Genomic DNA, 26,270 nt, shown 5'->3' with positions numbered 1-26,270 from the left:
ATAAATATTAATGCATCAATTTACAAAATATATGTCTAAACGAAAGTCAATATTCATACTGTCTTTTCGATGTTTCCAAATGCCCAAGGTAAGATGACTTGCTAATATTTTATAATCGACATTATCTTAGCATTCCTTAAACAATGAATTTAATCTGGCATGATGAAATAATGTAATTTATGACTGGAAGGGAAGGGACTGATAAGAAATTGTTCTAAAAATGAATGGAGGTTTAAATAACAAAACCTTTCAAAACATATGCAGATATTCCTATCCAAAACAAGTATAATACACAAGCCAGCTTGCAGTATCAAAACATAAGGAAATGGGAAGGAAGCTACTCATTGCACATAATGAATGTGAAATTAGAAAAGACCAAAAGTGGAATTTTAATATTGCTTGTGCTATTTTTAAAAGATCACTTATAAAATATACCCTCATTAAACAGTCTTAGGTCTTATTTTCACCTGATTACCAAATGAGCTTTTCTACTTTATACATACTAGTTAAAAATAATTGCACTGATTATTTTTATTCTGATTGAATTTAGATTTTTAACAAAATTGTCACCACCATAAAACTAAATATTTTGCAGTAGCAACTATCCTACAATTTCTAAACCTATAACAAGAGAAAGAGGAACAAAAAACAATCAAATTGGCATACAAAAAAGCCATGTTTTATCAAGAAGCAGCTACTTCAAACTCCAATAATCAATGTTTTGTCTCCCCCTTCTGGACCATACAATTATTTTTTAAAAAAAGAAACAGCAAAGTAAGATTTGATCTTTTTTTCACAGGATATATTCAAATAATTGGTCTGACACAAGTGTAACGTTACACGAAGTAATCATGATGATACTATTAGATCAGTAAACTAATAAAACTTCAATTTAATAATGCAATAGCAGCTTAACAGCCCACAAATACATACTGCCACGCTTAGTGGTATTTTATGGCTATTATAATTAGTAGGTCGCTTGTAGTAAGAAACACATCAATAGCATTTTGAATTTATTACTTTGAGCCTGGCTATAAGTTTACTGTTAACAGGAACCTTCTTTCAGCATGAACTTCTTCAACAGCCTAGGGAAACAAATTCATTTGGCTCTATTTTGAGAAAAAGTTCCTATAATATTCACTCAATCGTGCCCAAAATTGCCATGCCCCAATTAGGACAAAGAAACATACATGTGTACCTACCCTTCACCTATGATGGGGCTGTCCTTTTGACTCAGATTATTTAGAAACACTGCAAAACGTACAAATGTGACATCCTAATTACATAAAATGGCTTATCTAGTAAGCAATACTACAGGCCACCAAAATGATTAGCTCTTTTCTATCCAGGTCCACTGAGTCAACAAGAAACACACATGACCTTCATTGCCTAGTACAGGAAATGAGGCTGTGGTTTATAAACAGGTAAGTGTTATTAGAATGATAAACAACATATGTTCAGCAGCATGTGCAGAGAATATATTTACAATAGTTAAAGTAGGTGTTTGAAACAGAAAACCTAATTATAAAAATTCTACTCTATGCTACGAGTGCTGAAGAAATGGTCTTGCGTGGCAATAACTTTATTCTTATTTCTGTGATTTTACTAATTTCTCCTTGATTAACATGTCTAAACTGAACTCATCCTGTTTTACTCCAAACGTAGTCTTGCTCCTGACTTCTCCATGAAGGCTCAAGTCACCATCACTTCAGTCACCCATGCTTGCAAATTCACTCATTATTGAGTCACACATCTCCTCTGCCCTTTTTCATCATTTGCTGAGGCTGATATATTCTACTTCTGCAATCTCTCTCTCTCATCTATCACCTCCATTTAGTTCTTACTAACCACTCTCCATTCCAGGGTCTTATTACTTCAAGTACAGCAACAACCCCCAGCTTGATCTCCCTGCCCCAGTCTCTAACCTCTCCAATTTCCACTGCTCCATTAATCTTCCCCAAATGTAACTCAGATTTTGTCATTCCATTGCTCAAAACCTTGATTCCTCACTGACTATTAAAGTACCATCTCCTTGGCATATCCCTCCTAAAATGACCTTAACCTACCTTTCCACATTTACAACCCCCTGATATACTTAACCTATGTTTTTAGTCACCTTAACAAAAACACCCCCGTACTTCCCCTTGGTTCACTCCACTCCATCCACAGTGGCCTCTTTGCAATTCTTCAAATACTCAAGGCACACTCCTGCCTCAAAGCCAGGGCACTTGATACTCTCTCTGCCTGTAAAGCTCTTCCCTAGATATTTGCATTGGCTCTCCCCAGTTTCACTCATGTCTCTGTTCAAATGTCATTTGCTCAGAGAGCTCACCTATCTAAAACAGCACAACCCTGATCACACTCGGCTTTCTCATCTTGCTTTTTTTCCTTCATAGCTCTTACCACTACCTGCCGTTATATTTGATATGCGTCTTATTGTCTGCCTCCCCAAGTAGAAATATAAGCTCCATGAGGAATTTATCTGTAATGGTTCATCACCCAAGCACCTAGAATAGTGTCTGGCACATAATAGGTGGGCAGTAACTTTTTAACCAAAAAAGAAAAGAATCTGTGGCTAGAGAGATTAACCAGATCTAGAGAATGAATGAGTGCTGAATCAGGATTTAAGTTCAGGTCTTTATGATGCCAAAATAAACACTATCCCAAAAGACACCCTACTGCTTGCCCTAGGCGCTCAATTATTTCTGTCATTAAGTTACTTTATATTTAACATTGTTAGGTCTGGTCATTATAATTCTATTTTCCAATTATCATATGTAATCATGTCAATTTTTACCCTTTTTTCCCACAGAAGAATGGTTCTTCTTCCTCCTGTGGATACATTATTCCTGGTTTGCAGTGAAATCAAATTAGTCATTTTAGCTGATTCCTAAACCTGTTTCATGCAATGTGTTACTAAATAATAAAAACAATTTATTTTCTTTCAAAAAGTTTACACTTACCTATAACTAGAAGCCATTGAAAAAGTCATTCAGTTCTTTCTATCTCTATCCCACTCTAAGTTCTCTTTTGCTATTTTAAGATATTGATAAGAAGATATTCTATCCTTTCTTAGATAGCATCTATAACAAATCTTCAACTATCTTATTAAATCTTTAAAATAACCTTGTCAATATTATCTTGAGACCATATATGAATTTTTATTTTTTTTCAAAGCCCAGCAATAATCTATACCACATAACACATAGCTTCCAATAAACAGGCAAAACATTCTTTCTTCCATCCAGCCAAATCCTTCCCACCATTCTTGACCCAGAATAAATCACTCTATTAAATAGCACACATCTTGAATACTTAGCAAAAAAAAAAAAAGAGGCAGCTCAAAGTCTCATCTTGTTTTACCATGTTATCTTCATGTTTTATGTCTGTTATACCAAGCATTTCATAAAATTTAATACATTTAACCAAAAAATGTAATTTAGACCTGCTATTTGCAAGGTTCTTAATATAATAAATATATTAAATATAAACAATAAACTTCAAAACCATCCTGAATTGAGTATTATTATCCTCATTGTGTTAATAGGGAGACTGAGGTTCAGAGACATTAAGTAAATTATTTAAGGTCACACAGTTAGTACGTAGCAGAGTTGGAATCTGAGCTCAGGTCTATTTGCCTCTGAATCCATGACCTCTACTAAAATTTGTATCCCTTCATAGGGTCTATATTGTGGACATAAAAAGACAGACCTGCACGGTAACAGAAAGTATTATTCAAGGACATACATTATTATAAACTAAAGTAATATAGGTGTATTATAAAAAAGGCCCTTAAAGAACATATAATGTAATAGAAACTATAAAATAGAGTAGAAAGTGATTCCAAAAGAAAGTTAAAAATAAAGTGCTATAGAAGTTCAGGGAAATTATTAGGAGGAAATCAGGAGGTGGGGGAATGGGGGGGAAGGTCATCGGGATAGACTTCATGGAAGAGCTGAGGATGGGGAGAATGTTGACACAGGAAGGAAAATATTCGAAGCAAAAAAAAAAAATGATCCAATGAGCCAAGTCAGAAGCAAGACTGCTTGAGGCTGAGTGGATGGTTATGTTCAGGTAACAGCCTGATTTGTAAAGTAAATTTCTGAAAGAGAATAGTGAAAACTAAGGCTAATGGTAGTCTGACATCAGGAGGACCTCAAATGCCTCCAATTCTGCTTCTAATCAACACTGGAGAGATAAAAGGAAGACAGGGTCATGAAGACCTGGTTCATTACATATTCCATCTTTCCAGTTTCAGTCTGACTTCTACATCACTCATTTTTTGACCAACATATGTAGTCTTTAGGCAACCAGAATACTTAAAGTGGCTATTCTAGGATTTCTTCTCTGTTGAACACTTCTTATGAAATTCTTACCTGTCCATTTTATCAACAAACACTTCCCATCTTTTGTAGATTAGTGAGACCACGAAAAATAAGCCCTTTTGTACCTGACTTTCAACTGGTGATTTTAAATATTTTTCTTCACTCCTCTCTCTAGTCTCAACAAACAACAAAAAACCTTCCTCCTGAAGGCACCCTTCCCACCTAAACTCTAGAATTAATCCCCTCATCACTTCCTCTAGAAGCTGGTCGATCCCTAGAGTATCCTCCCCTTATTGCAGGATTTGCAAACTCCAAGGTAAGAAGCAGCTCACAGATAAAACAACGGGTATGAAATCATTTCTACTGTAGATCAATCATAACATCTTTCTCATAGTGTCTTTCAAAACACTCTCAGACAAGATGAAACTGTTCGCTAAACCATAAGCAGCCACTTTGCAACCTTTCCTATATTACATCTTCAGGCCCTATCTTATATTCTGTTTTCCTGTCTACCTTCCCCATTAGACCTAGTATTTTGAGGGCACCAGCTATGTTCATGGGGGAAGAAAAACATATAATTTATCATAATAAAATGTGCTAAATATTACAATTGAGCTATATACACGGTGCTATGGAAAGGAAGGTGTTATCTAAGATGGCTTTTCCTTCAAAGACTGACATGAAGCTTAATTTTGATGGATATTTAGGAGCTTGCTGGGCACACTCAAGAAGAAAAGGGCATTCTGGCTCAAAGAAGCAGAATGTGCTTGATTTAGAGGGATTAAAGAATAGGATGTTAAGGAATTGCCAAGTGTTCCTGTACAGACAGAGGACAGGCACGTGTAAGAATGCAGCTGGAGGTGAAATTAGAAAAGGAAGCGGGGATAAGATCACAAAAGGAATAGGGAGCCATTTGAAAGTTTTGATGGGGTAGCAGCAGCATCTCTTGTAACCATGTAGAGCATGTGTGGGTGGGGTGTGAGAGCCAAGACTAGGAGAGTATTGAGGAGACTGGGGCAGCCACAGGTGTGTTAAATCATGGGTCTGCGATTAGGGGAGAGAGCTGAGAGTTATTTAGGAGAAAGAACTTGGTAACTGGATGTGGAGAAATCAGTAATCTTTCAGTAGCTTCTGGCATAGGCCATTGGATTGCTTATGGTACCAAGACCAGAAATATAGGCTGGCTCTGGCCCACATTAAAATGAGCTCCAGATTCCTTCATTGCCCCAAACTCTGTTATTTAACCCCACCCTTATACACTTAAGCCTCCAGTTTAATGCAGGTCCTCACTGACTCACACATGTCTCCTAGGTAGCACCCCAAACAAATCTCTCTGTCCTAATCCAGTATTTCTCAAAGTCAGCTCTTGAGCCTACCTTATCAGAATCTCCTGTGGTGCTTGATAAAAAGGCAGAGTTCTTGGCCCTATCCCAGACCCCATGAAGGGCAAAACCTGCATTTTGATACTTTCAACTTTGGGAACCACTAGCCTGATCCAGCCTGCCTACTACTATCAAATTTATTTTTCTTAAACCCTGCTTCCCTCATGTCACTTGCTTGCTCCAACTAATTTCTAATCTTCTACCCAGACTTCAAGATCCTCTTTCAACTTGATTTTTGAATCTTTCCAATTTACTTTTTTGTTCTTTGTTCCAACAAAGTCAACCTCATCTCTCATTTCCCTCTTCTCCCCCCACCCCCTCCCAAACACAGTTTGGTTCTTTCTCCAAGCCTTTGCATTCAATATTACTTCCACAATCTGCGAGCTTCTCTATCATCTCTCCTCCCCAGTCAAATCCCAGCCACCAGATCCTGAAAGTCTAGAAATGTGCATGGAGTTTTCTCTAATTACTCTAACCCTACTTCTCTCTCCTGCTCATGTATTCCTATTACACTTACAATCAGCCGGCACAATTTAAGGTTTGATTATTTCAACATATATTATTGAAACTATAAGGTCTTATCTCATTCTTATTTGCCAGTCATCAGTGTGCCTAGCACAGTTCTTGGCACATAATAAGCACTGAAGAAATATTTGTTGATTTTTGAAACCATCCCAAAAGATGAATGGCTTTGTTTTCCCTTAAATGTCACGTGAATTCAAAAAGAAAAAAAAAAGAGGACTTCAATTTTTAAAAGCAAAACAAATGTAAATATATTTACTATTCTAGATACCACGGTACCTGATGATGCTAAAGATAATGTTTCCTGGCCTGTTTTTGAAATGCAGACTGCTTAATCATGAAGGCAAGGTAATTACAAATAGCTCCTAATCACAATACAGGCCACTTTTGGTGTATTGGTATAATAGTGTATCATGTAATTGTGGCACTGAAATGCAGTGTCTGTAGTAAAAGAACCTTTAGAAGACAGCAACAGAAAGAACCTTAAAAGATAACGCAAGCCAATCACTTCAATTTATCCACTTAATAACTGAACCTCAGAGAAACTACATGACTTGCCCAAAGTCACAGAGCTGATGAGTGGCACCCAACAAAGACAAGCACGCAGGTCTCCTGACTGAACATCAAAGGTTGCTCTCATTACACTATGTGCTTAGGGATACTAAAGTCAAAGTCAGATACTTCAATAAGAATTCCTGTTAGCATAAACCAACCTTTTATGAGTCTCTGCCTGCCATCCTGAAAAACTGAGGTAAAACACACAGTTTTATCAGAATCATAAAGACTGACACGGGCACAATTACGAAAAAAAAAGAAAAAAATTTTAAAAAGAAGTAAAACTTTCTAAGACAGAATATACAAGCATATTCTACTTCTAAAGCATTTCCCAAAGCCACAGGAAAAATACTTACCATAGCTAAATTCTATTCACCTGATCTTAATATTCACCTCACTGTTTTGGTAAAATATACACCAAAAGAAGAGCCCAACATATAAAATACTATAAGCAAAAATCACTCAATCCCCAAAAGCACAAATTCACTACTAAGGGTAAAACACATCTTTTGTACTCACCATAACTTTACTTCCAACTATCTGCATGCAGTGGTCAACGGAGAGTGGTTATGGTGTAAAAAAAAACAAACAGCAACAGTATTAGTAATCAGAAGCTTTTCACAGAAGTTAAGTGTTTAGTAAATTAGTAAATAGCTACCCCCATGTATACTTTTAATACTTTAGATCTAGAGGCTAACACAAGTAAATCAGTATTGATTTCTACCATATTTCAAAAATGTGTAAAGTCTGCAGAATAAAGATTCCCACATAAAAGATTATTACAACTTAAGGATTTTTTTTTTAATTTTCTGTAATGGGCTTCTCAGCTAGTGCAGTGTAAACATCAAGTAATGCAAGATTAAGTATAATCGGGCATCAGATATTTTATCAGCCCACAACCCCTCAAAAAAATTATCACAAGAAAATCGAATTTTTTCCAAATATTGCTTTTTTCTCTTTCCTTATTTTAACAGGTATACTATTAAGGTTGAAATTATGTATTTTAGAATATAAATGTTGCATTTAAAGTCATGCATTAAGTTAATAAATAAACTTTAGGTTGAAAACTGGAATATTTTATATTGTTATGAATTTAAGGTTTAAAATATTGTTTTATATTATACTTGAAAATTACAAAGCAGATAGATTGCTTATGATTCTAGTTTTCTAGATCATCCTAGAATTTCTATTATAAGAGCACAGTTTTGTATATAATGCAAAGACAAAGAAGTAGTTTGTATTTAAACATAGTTATTCATAAGGAGGAAACAGTTCAAAAATTACAACCTCGACTGAGCTTTTCTAACGGTTAAGAGAAAAGAGAATTTCTGAGAATTTGTGTTTAAGAAAGCAAGAAGTAAAATCATAGTCCTAAAACATAATTTTATACTAAAATCCAATCCAAATCATTGTTATCAGTTTCCTACACTTGAATATCAAGCAATGTTCAAAAAAGACCTAATCCACAATTGAAAACCATTAATCTGATAGCAGTTTTATTATCACTATGTGCTGTTTTTCAGCTAGTACTTTAAAAATAAAAATCAAATATAATTGAAATCCCAATAAGAATTCTAAGTTTAACAGGATACTGCAAGATACAAAAAGATAATGACAGTTTCCCAGTAAATTATTTCAGAGGAATCCATGAATCTCCAAATAGAGAAGTAGCTTTCTTAAATATTCATTCAACAGACTATTTACAGGCAGTGATTATTTAGTTGAATAAAAGCTTCTGTGGTGCCATTAACCACCTTCTGAATTGAAAGATATGCTACTGACCTAAATTATTTCCTCCCACCAAAAAGACAGAGATCTTATTTGTCTCTTGTTTATTTAGCACAGACATGAAGCTAAAAAAATGAATGCAAGCCTTCTTAACAATTAAGGCAGGTCTATACTCGGTGAAACGACCAGAATACGGCCCATTTAATGATTCATTCCAATTGCAAAATGATTGCATGTAGCTAAAGCACATACAGCAAAGAGATTAGATGAGACAAGGAAAGCTAAAAGAAACTGGTTTGGTCATGTTTGGGTTCAATTGTTTCACCATATCTAGGTGATGCCTCGAAAAGATCTGAGAAAGAAAATATCTGATAATGGCAAAGGCAAAACCATTAATATATGTATATGCACATACAAGTAGATATACTACAGCTCTCAAATGCTTATTATATGGGTCAATCTAAAAAAATTTAGAGATGTATTTGGTATCACTATTTTGAATTATTTCCTATTGAGAGTTTTTTAAATCAATGATACCTTTCAATGTATCTTCATGAAAATATAATTTTACATATTTTTAAATCTCAACTTCAAAAATTGCTATTTAAGTTAGAAATAAACTAGTTTCTTAATATTCTCATAAGGACATTGACATCTGGCAAACTAATGTTAGGATTTCAGTGACTAATTTTTCCTCATATATAGGAAAAATTATAGGCTGTCAAAAAATAACATGCAACATTCCCTCTAAGTCACTGATTTCTTGTGCCTCTCAGGATTATGAATTGATATGACAATGTTGCAATATTAACAAAGCTTGGTTTTCCATTTCTGAAAACAAAGGCTCTTCCAGATTATCTGTGGCCAAATTATCTACACATATTAACTACCCTAGATCAGGTCCATAACCGCACTTGCTACAATGAGCAAATGAGTACAGCTCCAGCAGAGAAGAGGCTCTTTTCCACTCCCTTAAAGTCCACTCATCACTGACAGAGTTACTCAAGCTACTTTTTCCTTCGCATTCACACAACTTAACATTCTCTACTAAGGAACTTGAAAAGGAAAAAAACTAAGCAATAGTTTTCATCATTATCTTTCAATTTCCTTTATATTCTCTTATTTCAGGCTAATTTTGGCATAGTCAATTACACAATAAAAGACTCTCCTTTGCTTTAGAAACAGGTTTTGAGCCCAAACCTGTGTATTAGTTTCATGTTGCTTTACGGTCCTTACCCACAAACCCAGGAGAATGACCCACGTCTCTTACTGAGCTCATATTTTATTTGTTTTTCAATTCCACACAAAATGACTAATGCAGGTGTTAAAGGTGGAAATGTACAATTTATGTTTAAATTTAACTGTAATTTTCACACATTTTACATATGACTACAAGACATTTTTCCACCATGGACTGTAGTCCTTAACTTTGCTTTTACTTCAAGATGAAAGTTTTGGCTACTTGTAAAGCATTTTCATAAAGAAGTGGTTACAATCATATCTACTTTAAAAGTGGAAACATTTTTAATCAGTGTATCAATATAATGAAAAAGTAAGCATAAAAAGGTATGACAAGCAAAGCATATCTAAAGCCTAATAAAAAACAGCAGGATGGAAACCTTGGTTACACATAGGTAAATGGGCATAGGTTAGGTTATAATTTATGCAAATGTTATTGTCATGATCACGAAGAGGTCAAAAGATGAGAGGATGGTTTGTCACTGAATGGCATCCCTATCACCTTCAAAAGGAAATCACATATGCAATTTCCTTTGTTTTCGCCACAGAAAACACAGCACTAATGAATGTCTCCCCAAAGTGAGAAAGCTTTAAAGCATGCTTATCAACAGGCTTTCTTTCATCATAATATTTGGTCCATGAAAAATATTTGCAAATAAAATGTATAACCTTAGAGCTCTAATGAAAGTTCTGTACACACATCAGGTGCTCCTATGTGTGCTAAAGGAAGCAAATAAGGATCACATACTAAATAGTTATAGTACTGATTTTGAGCCTAACACCTTAAATATAGTATTTTCATGTCTTTTGAGAAACATTCAATTTCCATGTTTCAAATAAAGCAATTGTAGAGAGCTCATCCAATGTTTACCCAAAGTTTAGCATTTTAATCTTAAAAATGAGTCTATAAATTAAAAGTGTGCATCTCTCTGGTCAGTTGAAGAGGAAACAATAGGATAAGTGAAAACAAGCTCTACATAGAGATAGAGTCAATATCAAAAGGTTAAGGAGTAAGAGCTTCATACAATCTTGATTATATTCAGTCCCACTTACACAAACAAAAACAACAAATGAGCCAGAAACACTAACAAAATCTTACCATTAAAAACACCACATAATTATTCATGTATTATTATCTGTACTTTGCACTCAGATTTAGCTATATAGATTTACTAGTGTATTTGCCTTTAGGTATTTGAAAAATAACATTGAATGTACACCCTGCACTTCCTAAAGCATTTTACTGTGAACAATAAGCTGACTACAAAAATGAGGAGATTCATCAGAATTTCAAAGCAAAACCTATGCCTCACCTAATTCTATTGAAAACGATGCTCATGGCAAATTTCACTTATCACTTGAAACATATTTCTGCCCTTGGATACCAGAAGCAAATTAAAAAACATGCTGTTGCTCTGCTCTGGCTGAGCTGCAATGCGTTATGTTTAAATAGTTCAGCATTCAGATTTAGCTTGCTTGAAGTACAATATGGAATCAATACAATTGTAGAATTCAGGGCAAAATGCATCAGTAATTGCCACTGCAATTACTGTACTGAAATAGCATTAATAGGATAGCCAAATAACTTTAGAACATATTTTTCCACTGAAGAGCTATTTTATTCACTGGTCAAGTTTTTACATTTAAAATATGTATGTCTTAAATGTAAATGTGTTTGTGTGTGATATACATATTACACAAACATAAAATCACTGTGTGATACATACATACATACACACATGTATATAATATATAACAAATATAGTGATGTTATGAACTCTAAATGTGAAAAGCTTCTTCTTTACAGAAATGTAAAAGATATATTTCACCATTTCAAAAAATACATTTTTTCTTACAAAAATAAATCAAACCTGAAGACTATTTTTGGAAGCACCTTAGGAAATGAACAAAGCAACACATTCCATTAAAACACAAAGATTTTCCTGCTGAAGACAAGTCTTTTCAATGAACCCTACTTTCAAGTCTTTTGAGACTCGCACAGATTTCATTAAAGCTCCTATTAAAAACCCTTCTTTATGTTAAATTTAGCTGTATAATAACAATTATGAGGTAGTTTACATAGTTAGCATCACAGAAAATAATGAAAAAAACCAAAACTGCTTATTAAAAACATTGCTAAAAATTTCATGCAAGCAGATACCGGACATATAGCTTTAATGTAAACTTAGTTAAATCTTGTGACTAGGCTATGTTTGTATCTTCTCCCTCAAAATCTGAAATGTTCATGTAACAAACTGTGTATTAAGTGGAATACCTGCAAACTGCTGTCATTTGTTAGTAAGTGCACAAAAACTCAGCCCCAAAACTTACTGGATTAACTCAGAGCCCTCTATCCTTAGTCTGTCTTGTTTATAAGAATGGAAGTCTCTCTAATTAAGAACAGTTTTGAAATATATACAAAATGTATTAAAGTACATGTATATGCTTCTTTTATGAAGTCTATATAAGTACATTGAGGCAAGAACTTGGAGAGCCAAGATTTGTTTCTTTTTAAGCAGATAACGCTAAGCTATGTGGGTGCCAGGAGATTCTCACTACTTACAGATTTGGCAGTAGCAGAAATATACTGGACGACCATCTCACGCTTGGTGGTAAAATCTTTGTTTCGTAAAGGAGCTTTTCGTTCTTCATTAAGGTTCATGTCCTCCTGTTAAAAAGAACATTTATTGTGAGCATTAGCAAATTTCTGCTTACGAGTTTCAAAAGTGATTAGTAAATATTAAACAACAAGGTCCTACCATATAGCACAGGGAACTATACTCAATATCCTATAATAAACCATAATGGAAAAGAATATGAAAAAGAATATATATATATATGTATGACTGAATCACTTTGTTGTACAGCACAAATTAACACACCATTATAAATCAACTAGACCTCAATAAAATAAATTTTAAAAAAAGAAAAAGAAAGAAATTAATATTTTTTATCTTAAAATAGTAAGTCATGCTATGACTAACAACAACCGTCATTTTTCTGGCTCCTTCACTATTATTTTTCACTCTATATACCATAATCTTGTATAAACTTTACCATATAATCATGGTTCATATCACTACCTACTCAATAAATGAGCAGAAAGAAAAAAAACTTTTAACTATTTCATAGAATAAACTGGCAATTTATAGTATAGATATACATCATACCTTAGCAAAGCTATTTATTTACACTGATAGCAAAAATAAACAGATAAACAAACACTTTACTATTTGGCATATGTTCTCATAGGATCATTATTATCTAGAAGAGCAAATATGATTTGTAAATTAATAGGAAATATATAGCTACAATATGTCACTGAAGAAAGATTCATGAAAAGTTGCTGAATTTGGAAAAAAGAAAATCAGAAACATAGTTACCCATATAGGGATAACAAAAACTACTCACTGTAGAGAAAAATATTGTTACGACAACACATTGTTTTGAGGTTCAATAAGCTTTAATTTGGTTGGAAATCTTCCTTTATATTGTGATACACACACATGTATAACATTTTCACTAGACAAATTATTTTTCTTCATTTTGAAACTCATGTTAACCCCTGCAACACATTAAGACAGGGGCCCCCAAACCCCAGGCCATGGCCTGTTAGAAACTGGGCCACACAGTAGGAGGTGAGCGGCAGGTGAGCAAAGCTTCATCTGCCGCTCCCCATCGCTCGCATTACAGCCTGAACCATCCCCCACTTCCCTGTCCTTGGAAAAATTGTCTTTCACTAAACCAGTCCCTGGTGCCAAAAAGGTTGGGGACCGCTATATTAAGACACCCTTGAAGGGTCACAAAATCAAGTTGGAAAGGACTATGCTTCAAAAAGTAACATCAAATGAAAAGACAACCTACAGAATGGGTGAAAATGTTTACAAGTCATATGTCTGATAAGGGGCTTGTATATAAATTATAAAAAGAAGCCTTACAAGACAACAATAAAAAGACAAATAACCCAAATACAAGTGGACAAAGGATTTGAATAGACATTTCTCTAAAGAAGATATACAAATGGCCAATAAGCACATGATGTTCAACATCATTATTCATCAGGGAAATGCAAATCAAAATCACAGTGAGGGCTTCCCTGGTGGCACAGTGGTTGAGAGTCCGCCTGCCGATGCAGGGGACACGGGTTTGTGCCCCGGTCCGGGAAGATCCCACATGCCGTGGAGCGGCTGGGCCCGTGAGCCGTGGCTGCTGAGTCTGCGCGTCCGGAGCCTGTGCTCCGCAATGTGAGAGACCACAACAGTGAGAGGCCCACGTACCACAAAAAAAAAAAATCACAGTGAGATAACATTTCACTCCCACCAGGATGGCTATGACAAGAAAGGTAATAACAATTGTTGGTGAGGATGTGGAGAAATTGGAACCCTCACACACTTCTGGTGAGAATGTGAAATGATGCAGCCACTTTGGAAAACAGTCTAGCAGTTCCTCAAAAAGTTATACTTAGAGTTACCACATGACTCAGCTTATACCCAAGAGAAATGAAAACATCTGTTCACATAAAAACTTGTACATGGGGACTTCTCTGGCAGTCCAGCGGTTAAGACTTTGCCTTCCAGTGCAGGGAGTACAGGTTTGACCCCTGTACTGGTCAGGGAGCTAAGATCCCACATGCCTCAGGGCCAGAAAAACAAAAAACATAAAACAGAAGAAATATTGTAACAAATTCAATAAAGACTTTAAAAATGGTCCACATCAAAAAATCTTTAAAAAAAAAAAGAAACTTGTACATGAATGTTCATAGCAGCAGCAGCATCAGAGTGGAAACAATCCAAATGTCCATCAAGTGATGAATGGATAAACAAATGTCATATGTCCATGCAACTGAATATTATTCAGCCACAAAGAGGAATGAAGTACTGATACATGCTATGGCACGGATGAACCTTGAAATCACATTATGCTAAATGAAAGAAGCCAGTCACAAAAGGCCATATATTGTAAGATCCCATTTATATTAAATATCCAGAACAGGCAAATCTATAGAGACAGAAAGTGGATTAGAGGTTGTCAGGGGCAGGGTAAGGTGGGGATGGGAGAATTGGGGTGTGACTGCCAACATATACGGTGTTTCTTTTGGGGGTGATAAAAATGTTCTGAAAGTGATTGTTGTGATGGTTGCACAGCTATTTGAATATATGAAAAAAACAAATTGAACTGTATACTTTAATAGAGTGAATTTTATTGCATCTGAATGGTACCTCAATTTTTTAAAAACAGAAAAAGAAATCAGTATTTTTATCCCTTTACTTGCTTAGTAATTCTAACCATTACTATTCTTTAATCAAGTAAACTAATAGGCCAACAAAGAAAAATACTAAAATTATTTTAAAGATTCGTATGTGAGAATGTGGGGGAAAAAACAAAGGATACAAAGGAAAAAACAAAGGAAAAAACAAAGGATAAAAAGTAATCAAACTGCATCAATTGAATAGTAACTTCAGTGACAGCAAGAATCTCATGATCTATAGTTGCACCCACTGCAGTGACTCCTATGATGATTAATTCACAATCAATACTTATAAATTTCGTGTATATATACCTATCCCCTTTGATAGGCAGATGAAGGAAGGAAAGGACTTCCACGTCCTTCACCTTGAAATACTATACCTCTATTAATTCAGCTTCAGATTTTATGGCTTTATTGGCAAGTACATCATTCTGCTGACTCATATTGTGTTTGTTTCCATCAAAACCCCCTAAATACTGCTCATGTATAATGGACTATGTCCCTACCATCTCATAACATTCTGGTTAAATTATAGTCTCCTGCAAATGTAGTTAGCATGAATCTGCATCCCCAAGTAGAATCGACTCTGGAACGGTGACAAGATTGTATTTGTACACGTCACAGCCAGGCTTAACAGTGTCACCTTTGGCAGTCTCTAGGTAGAGAGTTTGCTCTCCTTCCAGTGACATTTCTATGTTACCATGTACCTCTAATCCAATTTCTAATGGCACACACTGCTAAGATCATGCTATCAGACTAGAGTCATGGAGGCAGGCAGGACATTCAGGGGAATATGGAGAATACAGACCTCAGAGGAATGTCAAGATTAATTGTGATCATGAACCCAAGCCTCGTATATATTAACTAGCCATCAAAGAATGCTAGCTATTAGTGTTATTATCACTTTCCTGGTCTCGTTTCTTTTTTTTCCTGTAAATGGCCTAGACCCTTCTTTTTTTTGTTTTATTTTTGTTGGAGTATAGTTGACTTACAATATTGTATTAGCCTCAGGTTTACAGCAAAGTGAAGCAGTTACACATATACATATATGCACTCTTTTTTTTAAGATTCTTTTCCCATATAGGCCATTACAGAGTATTGAGTAGAGTTCCCAGTGCTATATAGCAGGTTCTTATTAGTTATCTATTTTCTATACAGTAGTGTGTATATGTCAATCCCAATCTCCCAATTTATCCCTCCCTGCACCCATATCCCCTGGTAACCATAAGCCTGTCTTCCACATCCATGACTCTACTTATGTTTTGTAAATAAGTTCATTTGTACCCTTTTTTTCTTTTTTACCACTTTTCATCTTACCCCTTAGGTTTGAATGATACAAGCTTGTTTGCAGTTTTTCTACATACGCTATGCTGTTACACACTTCCATTACTTTGTTCATGATGCTGTTCTCTCTGCCTAGAATGCTGTCAACTTCAGCACCCTCTTCATCTATTAACCCCCATCTTATCCCACCTCACCGCACCCCACCACACCCAAATCCATATCGGGCTAACTCATGTACTTCTGCTAATTCTTCAGATTTCCCCCAAAGCATCTCATTTAGAAATGACTATCTTCATTCTATTCTTCCATATTAATTTCCTATATTGTATCAATATAAGCTAACTGAGGGAAGAAACTGGGTTCTTTTTTTCTTTGTATTTCCAAGCAAAGAGTATGCGTTCCTGGAATGCACCAGGCATTTAATAAATATCTGTTGAACCAATGTGATACTTAGGAGCTTTTCTCTAAATATTTTAATTTGCTTTACCACAAACACAAAATCCACAAAACCCATTAATTTATAATTTAAAATCCATTAATTTATAATCTTAAAATAATCAAAGATAACTATAATTACTGTTCATGCTAGGGTATATTTTTAGGTACTAGGGTATCATTAGTTTATTCTCTTCAGGGGTACAGGTCCCCTCGAGATAGAAGTTAAAGAATACTTGAATAATTACTATTGAGAAGCAGAAGGAAGAGGGCAAGCATTAGATGGTGAAGTGAAGTTCAGATTTAAAAACAGCGAGTGGAAAATCCAGCCTTAAACTGGGATCAATGCATGTTGCAGAAACAGAAACAGTTACTTTATAGAAAATATATAGACATTTTTAGCAACTGTATAGAAAGAAGGAGCAAGTATTACTTCCTACAGAGGAGGAAAAGATGTAAAAACATGAAGGGTTGACATTTACCTTTCATAAAACAAGTGAGGAATTTTAAAAAGAAATGTTCTATCCTTTCTAGTTCTAGTAGAGGAATTATCTATAGAGCAAAGCCACAGACATTTTTTATACCTATAAATCTGCTGCATAGGTTGATTGGGACTAGGTACCATTCACATGAACAATGACTCATCTTATTTTTACAGAAAGAAGCAGCATACTACTAATTAGGCAGCTAATACTTCCAAATCATTAACTCCAGCTTTATAATACAATCATAAAACTAAATAGAGCAATACTCATAATTCAATATTAATTCTAAAAAATGTAATTGAATATGAAACTACTTCTAAACACACTGAGTATTTTTCTTTTTAATTGAAATATAGTTGATTTACAATGTTAAGTTTCAGGTGTACAGTAAAGTGATTCAGTTTTATATATACACACACACACACACACACACATAAATATTCTTTTTCAGATTCTTTTCCATTATAGGTTATTATAAGATATTGAGTAGAGTTCCCTGTGCTATACAGTAGGTCCTTATTGGTCATCTATTTTATATATAGTAGTGTTAAACACACTGAGTTCTTATAGTACTCAAAACACAAAAGCAAGCTTTTAGTGTATTTAACATTTAGTTAGTACTTCCACAATACATGAGAAGAATGTGGTATTTTGTAATTTAAGAAATGCTGAAGTAAATAACTGACCACTTATAATATTTGTATCAAGCCATGTTTGTAAACACTAAACCATTTTATCTCCTACCATTTATGCCATGATGCAATTTTCCTATTATAGACAAACTCCTTCACTTCTTCAGCAAATACACATTGTATTCTTAAAGTTATAACTGAGGAGCCGTATAAGAATAGAGTTAAATGAGAAGGTTAAAAGTTGAACCAGCTGCCTATTCATTCATTTGTACTCTTTCATTCATTCATTCTCATTCTCTCTCTCTTTCTCCCTCTCACCCCCCAGTAAATCTTTAAACAGGTGACAGTACAATTTTTTAAACTTTCTCGTGTCCTAACATCATTTTCTATTTTCCTAACGCTTCCACTGTTTTCCTCACTTGTTTTATGAAAGGTAAATGTCAACCCTTTATGTTTTTACATCTTTTCCTCCTCTGTAGGAAGTAATACTTGCTCCTTCTTTCTATGCAGTTGCTAAAAATGTCTATATATTTTCTATAAAGTAACTGTTTCTGTTTCTGCAACATGCATTGATCCCAGTTTAAGGCTGGATTTTCTACTCGCTGTTTTTAAATCTGAACTTCACTTCACCATCTAATGCTTGCCCTCTTCCTTCTGCTTCTCAATAGTAATTATTCAAGTATTCTTTAACTTCTATCTCGAGGGGACCTGTACCCCTGAAGAGAATAAACTAATGATACCCTAGTACCTAAAAATATACCCTAGCATGAACAGCAATTATAGTTACCTTTGATTATTTTAAGATTATAAATTAATGGATTTTTACATTTATTTCTTTATTCTTTTCTAAAGAAACGTTCATATAAAGATATGCTCTATAGATAATTCCTCTACTAGAACTAGAAAGGACAGAACATTTCTTTTTAAAATTCCAATAAAAGCATCAGGAATTTTCTACATAAGTAAATAAATGGCCAATTGTACCTGGTATTAATTAACTACCTCATGTCGTCAAATGATCCAGTTAAGTTTACCTATATAGAATGTAGCAGCATAACATATAGAAGTTTACATGGAAAACAAAGTTAAAGGGGAAAAAAATTGTCCAAATACATTATCCCTACAAATGGTATGGAGCCAAAAGCCGGGGCAAGCAAGCGTGAAATTAAGTGAATGTTACTGAGTACTGCACAAAAAGTCTTCAGCTATTTCTACTTTCAGGGCCTATTGGAGGAAACTACAACTATGAACACCTACATATACCTCTTCACCATCAATAAGGTAAATTCAGAACATCTATTTAGCTATTAGGAAACCCAAATATTATTTTTACTCTCCCATAATCCTTAATCCTGAGCTCAACATGGAACAAGTGTCCAGAGTCCAAAGATTACTTAAAGGATCCACTGTGGTTTGTGAAATACTGATGTTTATTCAAAATACAAGAAAATAAGCTTCAATATTTAACATGAGAATAACACTGAAGCCCTCACTGGATCCGTAGGTCCAAATGGTACATGAGGTATCTCAAGGGAAGAGTGGGGTATTCACAATGCATATTTTTTCACTGTCAGTGTACTGCAACGTACTGCAGTTTACAAGTACCTGGTTAAGTGGACTTACAGACTATTTTACCAAGTTTTAACTAAGTCAACCCTCAAAACAACAACAACAAAATAGAAAAGTAGCTTTAAAAGATTCTTGCAAAGACAACAGATTGAGGATAATAATACCAATAATGCAAGTACAGAGGAACAAGAAAATACTAGACTGTTATATCTCCTACTCATAGGTCTGAGCCTTTCATCAGTCATATCATATGATAAAAGTAATAAAAATATAAGGCTGATAAGAAGCTGGTCCCACAAGATTAAAAATTAGTAAGGTAACTATCTGAAATATGCATGTATATCAATTATCACTGATGACTCTCATTTTATGTGCATATCGCACCTTAAAAATATTAGCTAATGATAGTATAAAGCTACCTCAAACTTGCAGACCATTTAAAATCCAAACATCTAGACCATGAGGAAAGGTTTTTCGACTTTCTCAGCAATAATTAGAATCATGTGATACGCAATCCAGTACTTAGTGAAATTTTGTAAACTTAATGACACATGTTTAGAAGACTCTTTTGAATGTTTTCTTTCTTTAATAGCAAAAGACAAAAGGTCCCATGACACTGGGGGAACACTTGGTAGAAGCAGCTGAAATAATACATGCAAAACAACATGGCAATAAACTAAAACACATTCCTTTGTCAGCAAATACTGTCAGAAGACACATAGAAATCATTGCTGAAAATTTGCTAAAACAAGTATTAGAAAAATTACTCAGTGTGGGAGGTTTATCATACAGCTGAATGAAAATACAGCTGTTTTTTCTTTTAAACAACTCAGCTTATATTATTTGCTAGATTGTTCCAATAATGAAATATAAAAACTACTTTTCTTTGAGTTGCTAATGGAACAATGTAACAGAGAAAACATATTGCCAAAATAAATGATTTATTTAATAAAAGGATGTTTTATGAAAAAACTGTAAGTGGGAAGCATTCCTGAGTAAGGAAGGTTAGCCCACATATAAAATTTAAACCATTGCAAGAAAGAAGTTGAAATCAAAATACACACAGTGGTATGCAGAGTCAAGAATGTAGGTGTTTTTTGTTGTTTTTTATAAAAGCAAGATATTTCAAATACTTACAATATTTTAAAATGAGACAGGAAGTGAGCATGAAAACATGTATCTTACAGAGAGATTTCCAGCTATTTCATGACAAAGTATTTTAAAACTTCTGAAATTTCACATGACTTGGGCATTTTTCATTCACAAAAGGACAAGTAATCCCTTAAGAGTTAACAACTGGTGAGAAAGTAACTGCTTTTCAAATGAACTTCATTGAAAAAGCCACACACTGGCAGACACAACTGCCAGGTGGGTCTCCTTCACCCTTGCATGACTCACCTCTTCTTTCTTCTTCCGGGTATTAGGTACAATGTCTGCAGCGGACATGAGTAGACAAACATGGGGGCGGGGGTCTACACATTAAGTATGTGGAAGGAAAAATGCAAAAGCCCATGTCCCTGATGACATCTAGTGAAGCCCGTTTTTTAAAGCCCATTTTGAACCAATTTATTCACAAATATAAAAACGCAACACTTCAGATTAGTTCCAAGAACAACTGACCGTCATCAAGGGAGATGGAAATTTACTAGCCGTGGTTCAGCAGGAAACTTTTGCTTGATTCATGGATAGGACTGAGCAAAGTTAATACTATGATTTAATAAGTGTTGCTAATGATGTTCTCATTCCACTTGGACCTATGCATCGTTGTCAGATTTATGTTTCAACTATAACAGACATTAAACCAAATATCAAAATAAAATGGACTCGGAACTAAACCTTCTAATTAGTCTCTTTTTTAAAACAAGACATAAAAAATAATGACACACTGACATTGCTCTCACTAAAAAGTTATTAATCGCGACAGCAAAGGCTTTGCACCGTTAATAAATAAACTCATTTTAAATCATTTTAAAATCTTGTTCATTGCATGTTTTTCTCATTCTTTTCTATGTCTGTATTTTATACATAGTATTAGTACATACATATATGTGTATATTTTATAAATAAAACATATTGGTGTTACTTGCTCAAATATATATATATATTTTTTTCTAACGGGATAGGAAATTAGAAAGTTTAGAGACTACTACACTAGTCCAGGTGTTGACACTTTTACTATAAAGGGCCAGACATTAAATGTTTTAGGCTTTGCGGGTCACAGGGTCTTTGTCACAACTACCCAACTCTGCAGTTACAGTGTAAAAGGAACTATCAACAATATGTAAACAAATGGCTGTGGCTGCATTCAACAAAATTGCATTTATGAACACTGAATTTCAGATTTTCATGTGTCCTGAAACAGTCTTCTTTTGATTTTCTGCAACCATTTAAAAATATAAAAGCTATTCTTACCTTGGGAGTCATACAAAATAAAAACCTAGAGGCAGGGATAGTGTCTTTGCCATCTTTATGCTCCCCTGCACCTAACAAAGTATCTGGCATTCAGTAGAGAGTTGTCAAATAAACTTCTCCATGATACAGAAATATGTCTTTGCTTTTCCTTTTTTTTTCCCCACAATTACACCTTACGTTCTGCCATATCGCCTCTACCCTTGACAGCAAGGATTTTCCTTGAGTTGCTCGCTCTCGCTCTCGCTCGCTCTCTCTCTCTCTCTCTCTCTCTCTCTCTCTCTCTCTCTCTCGCTCGCTCTCTCTCTCTCTCCCTCCCTCCTCACAACTTAGAACAGTACCTGGCATATAGAAGGCATTGGACCTTGATGAACTAAGTCATTCAAACTCTGAGAACACTTTAATGTCAAAAAAATAAAGACTGAAAATTCAGAAGTGACACTGGGTTTCATAGTATATTCAGATCTTCTCTTTTTCCTCCCTGAGCCCCTGTGCTGGCTTAAGTACTCACAGTAGCCTATTCACAGCTGTCCTATTACCATGGAAATCCTGTGTTTACTTGCTTGCCTCCCTGACTAAATTCTGAGCTCTCCGGGGGCAAGGGAGGAACTGGATTTATCTGTGTACCTGCAGCATGTAGCACACGACCTGGCACACTGCACATATCAATACACGGTCGTGAAAATGCCTTCATGGCAAAAAACACTAGTGGAACTTTTCAAACAGAAAAAATACCTTAGGAAACATTTCTATGTACAAATCAAGAACAGAATCAGTGAATTGTGAAGTTTATCAGCTACAATCAGAGTAAATTTACAAACCTAGTTCCCTTAATTCCTCTTCCTGGGACTTCTATCCTACTACTCCCTTATTTGTGAACTTTTGGTGAGAATTATATTTCGGAAGGAAATTTAAAAGTGACCCAGATTTAGCTAACTTTGAGACCTGTTTACAGGGTAAGTTTTGCTCCTCCTTTATATGCTTTACTTGGGAATGTGTGTAAGAAAATAAAATGACTAGAAATGATGCTGGCGTTCTCTCAGTCCAATGATACAGAGTAAGGACATTGGAAATATAAATGTAAAAAATGGAAAGTAGGCTATCTAGATAATTTCTAAGGATCTAGCCATTCCTGAAAATTATTTCCATGCCTTATTATAGATTTTAAGACCTATGTTACCAATAACTTATTTTACAGTAACTTAACCTTTAATTAAAATTACTTATGCTGAGAGCACTAAAAGGTTCTCATCCAAGCTAACCAACTCCTAAAAGACTGCTGTTGGGTGAGAAAGAAACCCATGACAGCAGTCAGGGGAAAACAAGGACAGCACCTGGGGTCCAAAGTCAAACAGGCTCTCAAAACTGATGAAAGGCAAAAGTGAGAGAACAAAATGAAAAGCTTTGGGATTATTTATGAGTTCTACCAGATGGAATATGGGACAGATAATTTAATATTTATTGCATATGACTGTACAATCATTAAATTATGCCCAAAATGCAAAATATATTAATGTAAATTGCTGAACAGAAACAAAGTATAAAACATCACATTTGCATGTGGAATCATATATTAAACATTGCCTTTAATAATGGAAGTTGAAATGAAGTGTGCCTAGAAATTAATCATAAATCATTAATCATCACTAGCCTCATCTTTTGTATACAATTAAACTATTTAATTACCTATATTAAAACACAGTCCTTATTGACATATCTGTAGGACTCTAATGTAACCAACACCAGCTGGACTTCCACTCAATAGATCCTGTACTAGGTAAAAGAAATTGAATTCCAACTTGAACTTCCAAGACAACTCTGTATATTTATTTTTTTAAGCTTAAAATGGAAATCCCCTATCCCCTAAGCAAAAAAAAAAAAAAAAAACAGTTTTAGAACAGTTGCATACAAAAGGGAAATAATATTCAAAAGGAAATGGACAGAGGGGGAAGGGTGAGCTGTGGCAAAGCGAGAGAGAGGCATGGACATATATACACTACCAAACATAAGGTAGATAGCTAGTGGGAAGCGGCCGCATAGCACAGGGAGATCAGCTCGGTGCTTTGTGACCGCCTGGAGGGGTGGGATAGGGAGGGTGGGAGGCAGGAAGACGCAAGAGGGAAGAGATATGGGAACATATGCATATGTATAACTGATTCACTTTGTTATAAAGCAGAAACTAACACACCACTGTAAAGCAATTATACCCCAATAAAGAAGTTAAAAAAAAAAAAGGAAATGGACAGTGTCCAGACACATTTCTCTCCTTGCTCTGATTGCATTATTCAAAAATGAGCTATCGCTATTAAACATTTAATAGTCCTTAAGCAGTATTCTCAATGTACAAAGACCAGTTCAGTTATTCTCAGTAAGCTCAAAGGCTATGATACCTTAACATGTTGAATAGTTATTCAATTACAGCATTATTAATTTCCGTATATTTAAAGTGTAAGGGAGAAGATATTTCACCAGTCCTAACTAGAGACAATACAAAATGTCTCTGATTAACATGAAAAAGATGATAAATATGAACCTCATTCAAATTTGAATTGGGGGTTAAAGGTGATATGTAATATTACAATAGTTCAGTCATCTTTTAAAATTACCCTCCCAAAAATGTGGAAGCAGTATTGTTGTCTTGGTCCTACTACCTTTACCCACTTGTGGAAGATTTGAAAACACGACTGGGCAGAAAAGGGGAACAGGAATCTTAAAGAGCAAGTATAGTTTATCCCACGCAGGTAAATATAAAAATCATATAAAAACGAGTGAGGGTATTTTTTTCCACTCCTGGAAGTTTTAATAAAAGAACCACTTTCTAATTTTCAATTAATAGGCAATGACCACACTCCAAGTACAAAATCCAGTTTTACAAACTACTGAACACATGCTGATAATAAATAGTGTGTGCTCCATGAAAAAAGCAGTCATCTAAAAGTTTCAAATTTAGAGCTTTACATCCATCAGCAATAGCCATGGATACCCTTACTCAGAAGATCTGTCTATACTTGTTTCCTTGAGCAGCCACAATATGAAAAGTGGCATATCAATGCGTAGAACAGATGTCATTGTCAATGGAACGTTAGTAATCTACTAACTCACTAGTAAAGTAAAACCTAACCATTCAGATCTTTCAGTTAACTGGACTCATTCCAGGATTTTACTTGACTATAAAGTGTCAAGTGGTGTTTAAAATGAGCTATTAGTAGTTAAATACAAGTTACAGTAATCAAATAAAAGAATTAACACTTTTTTAAAAATCTGTAGTAATTTCAGATTGAGCCCAACATTGCCCTATTATCTACATCTACAAACCTGTACAGGGAGAACTTCTGTTGACAAATATGATCCTCAGACATAACAAGAGTTTCAATTATCAGAGTAATAGAGGAGTTATTTGAATATTGCCTTTCATTACTTAAGCCTTTCACCAAAAGTTTCACCAAAATATATCATCCCCCAGAAATTCCAAATAATAAATTATATTAGCAATTTTAATGTAATATATTTCTTGTCAAGCGTCTCATACTCTGTTACTGTCTATAATGTGCTATTTTATGTAATTATTTTAAATGTTTCACTCCTCAAGGTATGCTATCCTAAAACACATACAAGGTGTTTAGGCCCAATGGTCTAAACATTTGTAGTACTCTAAAGTGTAAAAAGTCTGAAAACAGGAATAGCACAATGAAGGATGAGAATCAAGAGAGACAAGATTGTCATAATAGCCATCAAGTAGGACAAGTACATCTATTACATTATTTGTACATGGAAGGACACCTACAAAGAATGAAATAAAAAAGGGAAATTTCATATCTGGAAATCTACTTCTGACGACTTAAGTGTCTTCTCCCAATCAACTTTGAAGATGGCATTTTAACAGTTTTCCAAAACTAAATTGTGGGCCTCTTTCTTTTCAATCGATGCTCTGGAAAAAGACAACCTTCTGTCATCAATAGGAAACATTCCTCCATCTCGCTTTACCTGCGAGGCAATGTATCTCAGAGTTGCCTTCTACTTCCACTTAGTATGCGTGCAAAGAAAGTGTATTAATTTTACATTTAGCTTAAATGAAATATTATTAAAGATAGAGATTACCAAAATGCCAATTTTTTAGATTTTTATGTACCTAAATTTAAGTTTGAGCTCAGCCCCGTATTAGCTAAGGCAAGTTACAGAACCAATTTCTTTAGCCTCTCTCTAAGCTTTAATTTCCTTATCTGAAAAATGCAGTATAACTATGTTGCCTTCTTTGCAGCACTGTCACAAAGATCAGCTGAAACAATACATGTAAACTGCTCAGTTACATGCTGGGCCCAAGGGTGCACAGTAAATGAAAGCTGTGAAAATTCATAAAGTAAGTTGTTCACTTAACCTGATTACAGACAAACTGAAGATAATAAAGAAAATGCAAAATGTTCAATGTACAAGTAGACTTCTCTCAAAGAAGAGATACA

General features: G+C 34.7%; 1 protein-coding gene across 2 annotated transcripts in view; it reads right to left on the bottom strand.

Annotated features, from left to right (window-relative positions):
• Positions 1 to 26,270, bottom strand: part of DIAPH2 (diaphanous related formin 2) — an 897,660-nt gene that overhangs the window by 803,050 nt on the left and 68,340 nt on the right. For both annotated transcript variants that reach the window (XM_027086071.1, XM_027086072.1), the window contains exons 4-5: positions 12,315 to 12,419; positions 7,304 to 7,324 (exon numbers count right to left, since the gene is read on the bottom strand). In XM_027086071.1, the coding sequence (XP_026941872.1) occupies positions 7,304 to 7,324; positions 12,315 to 12,419 (126 nt within the window). The remainder of the gene's footprint in view (positions 1 to 7,303; positions 7,325 to 12,314; positions 12,420 to 26,270) is intronic.

This window comes from Aethalodelphis obliquidens, unplaced genomic scaffold, assembly GCF_003676395.1.
Source record: "Aethalodelphis obliquidens isolate GAN/ISIS:26980383/991018 unplaced genomic scaffold, ASM367639v1 scaffold54, whole genome shotgun sequence".
In the NCBI taxonomy this organism is placed as follows: Eukaryota; Metazoa; Chordata; class Mammalia; order Artiodactyla; family Delphinidae; genus Aethalodelphis; species Aethalodelphis obliquidens.
Note: the sequence above shows the minus strand (reverse complement) of the source record. Positions and strands in the feature narration are given on the sequence as shown.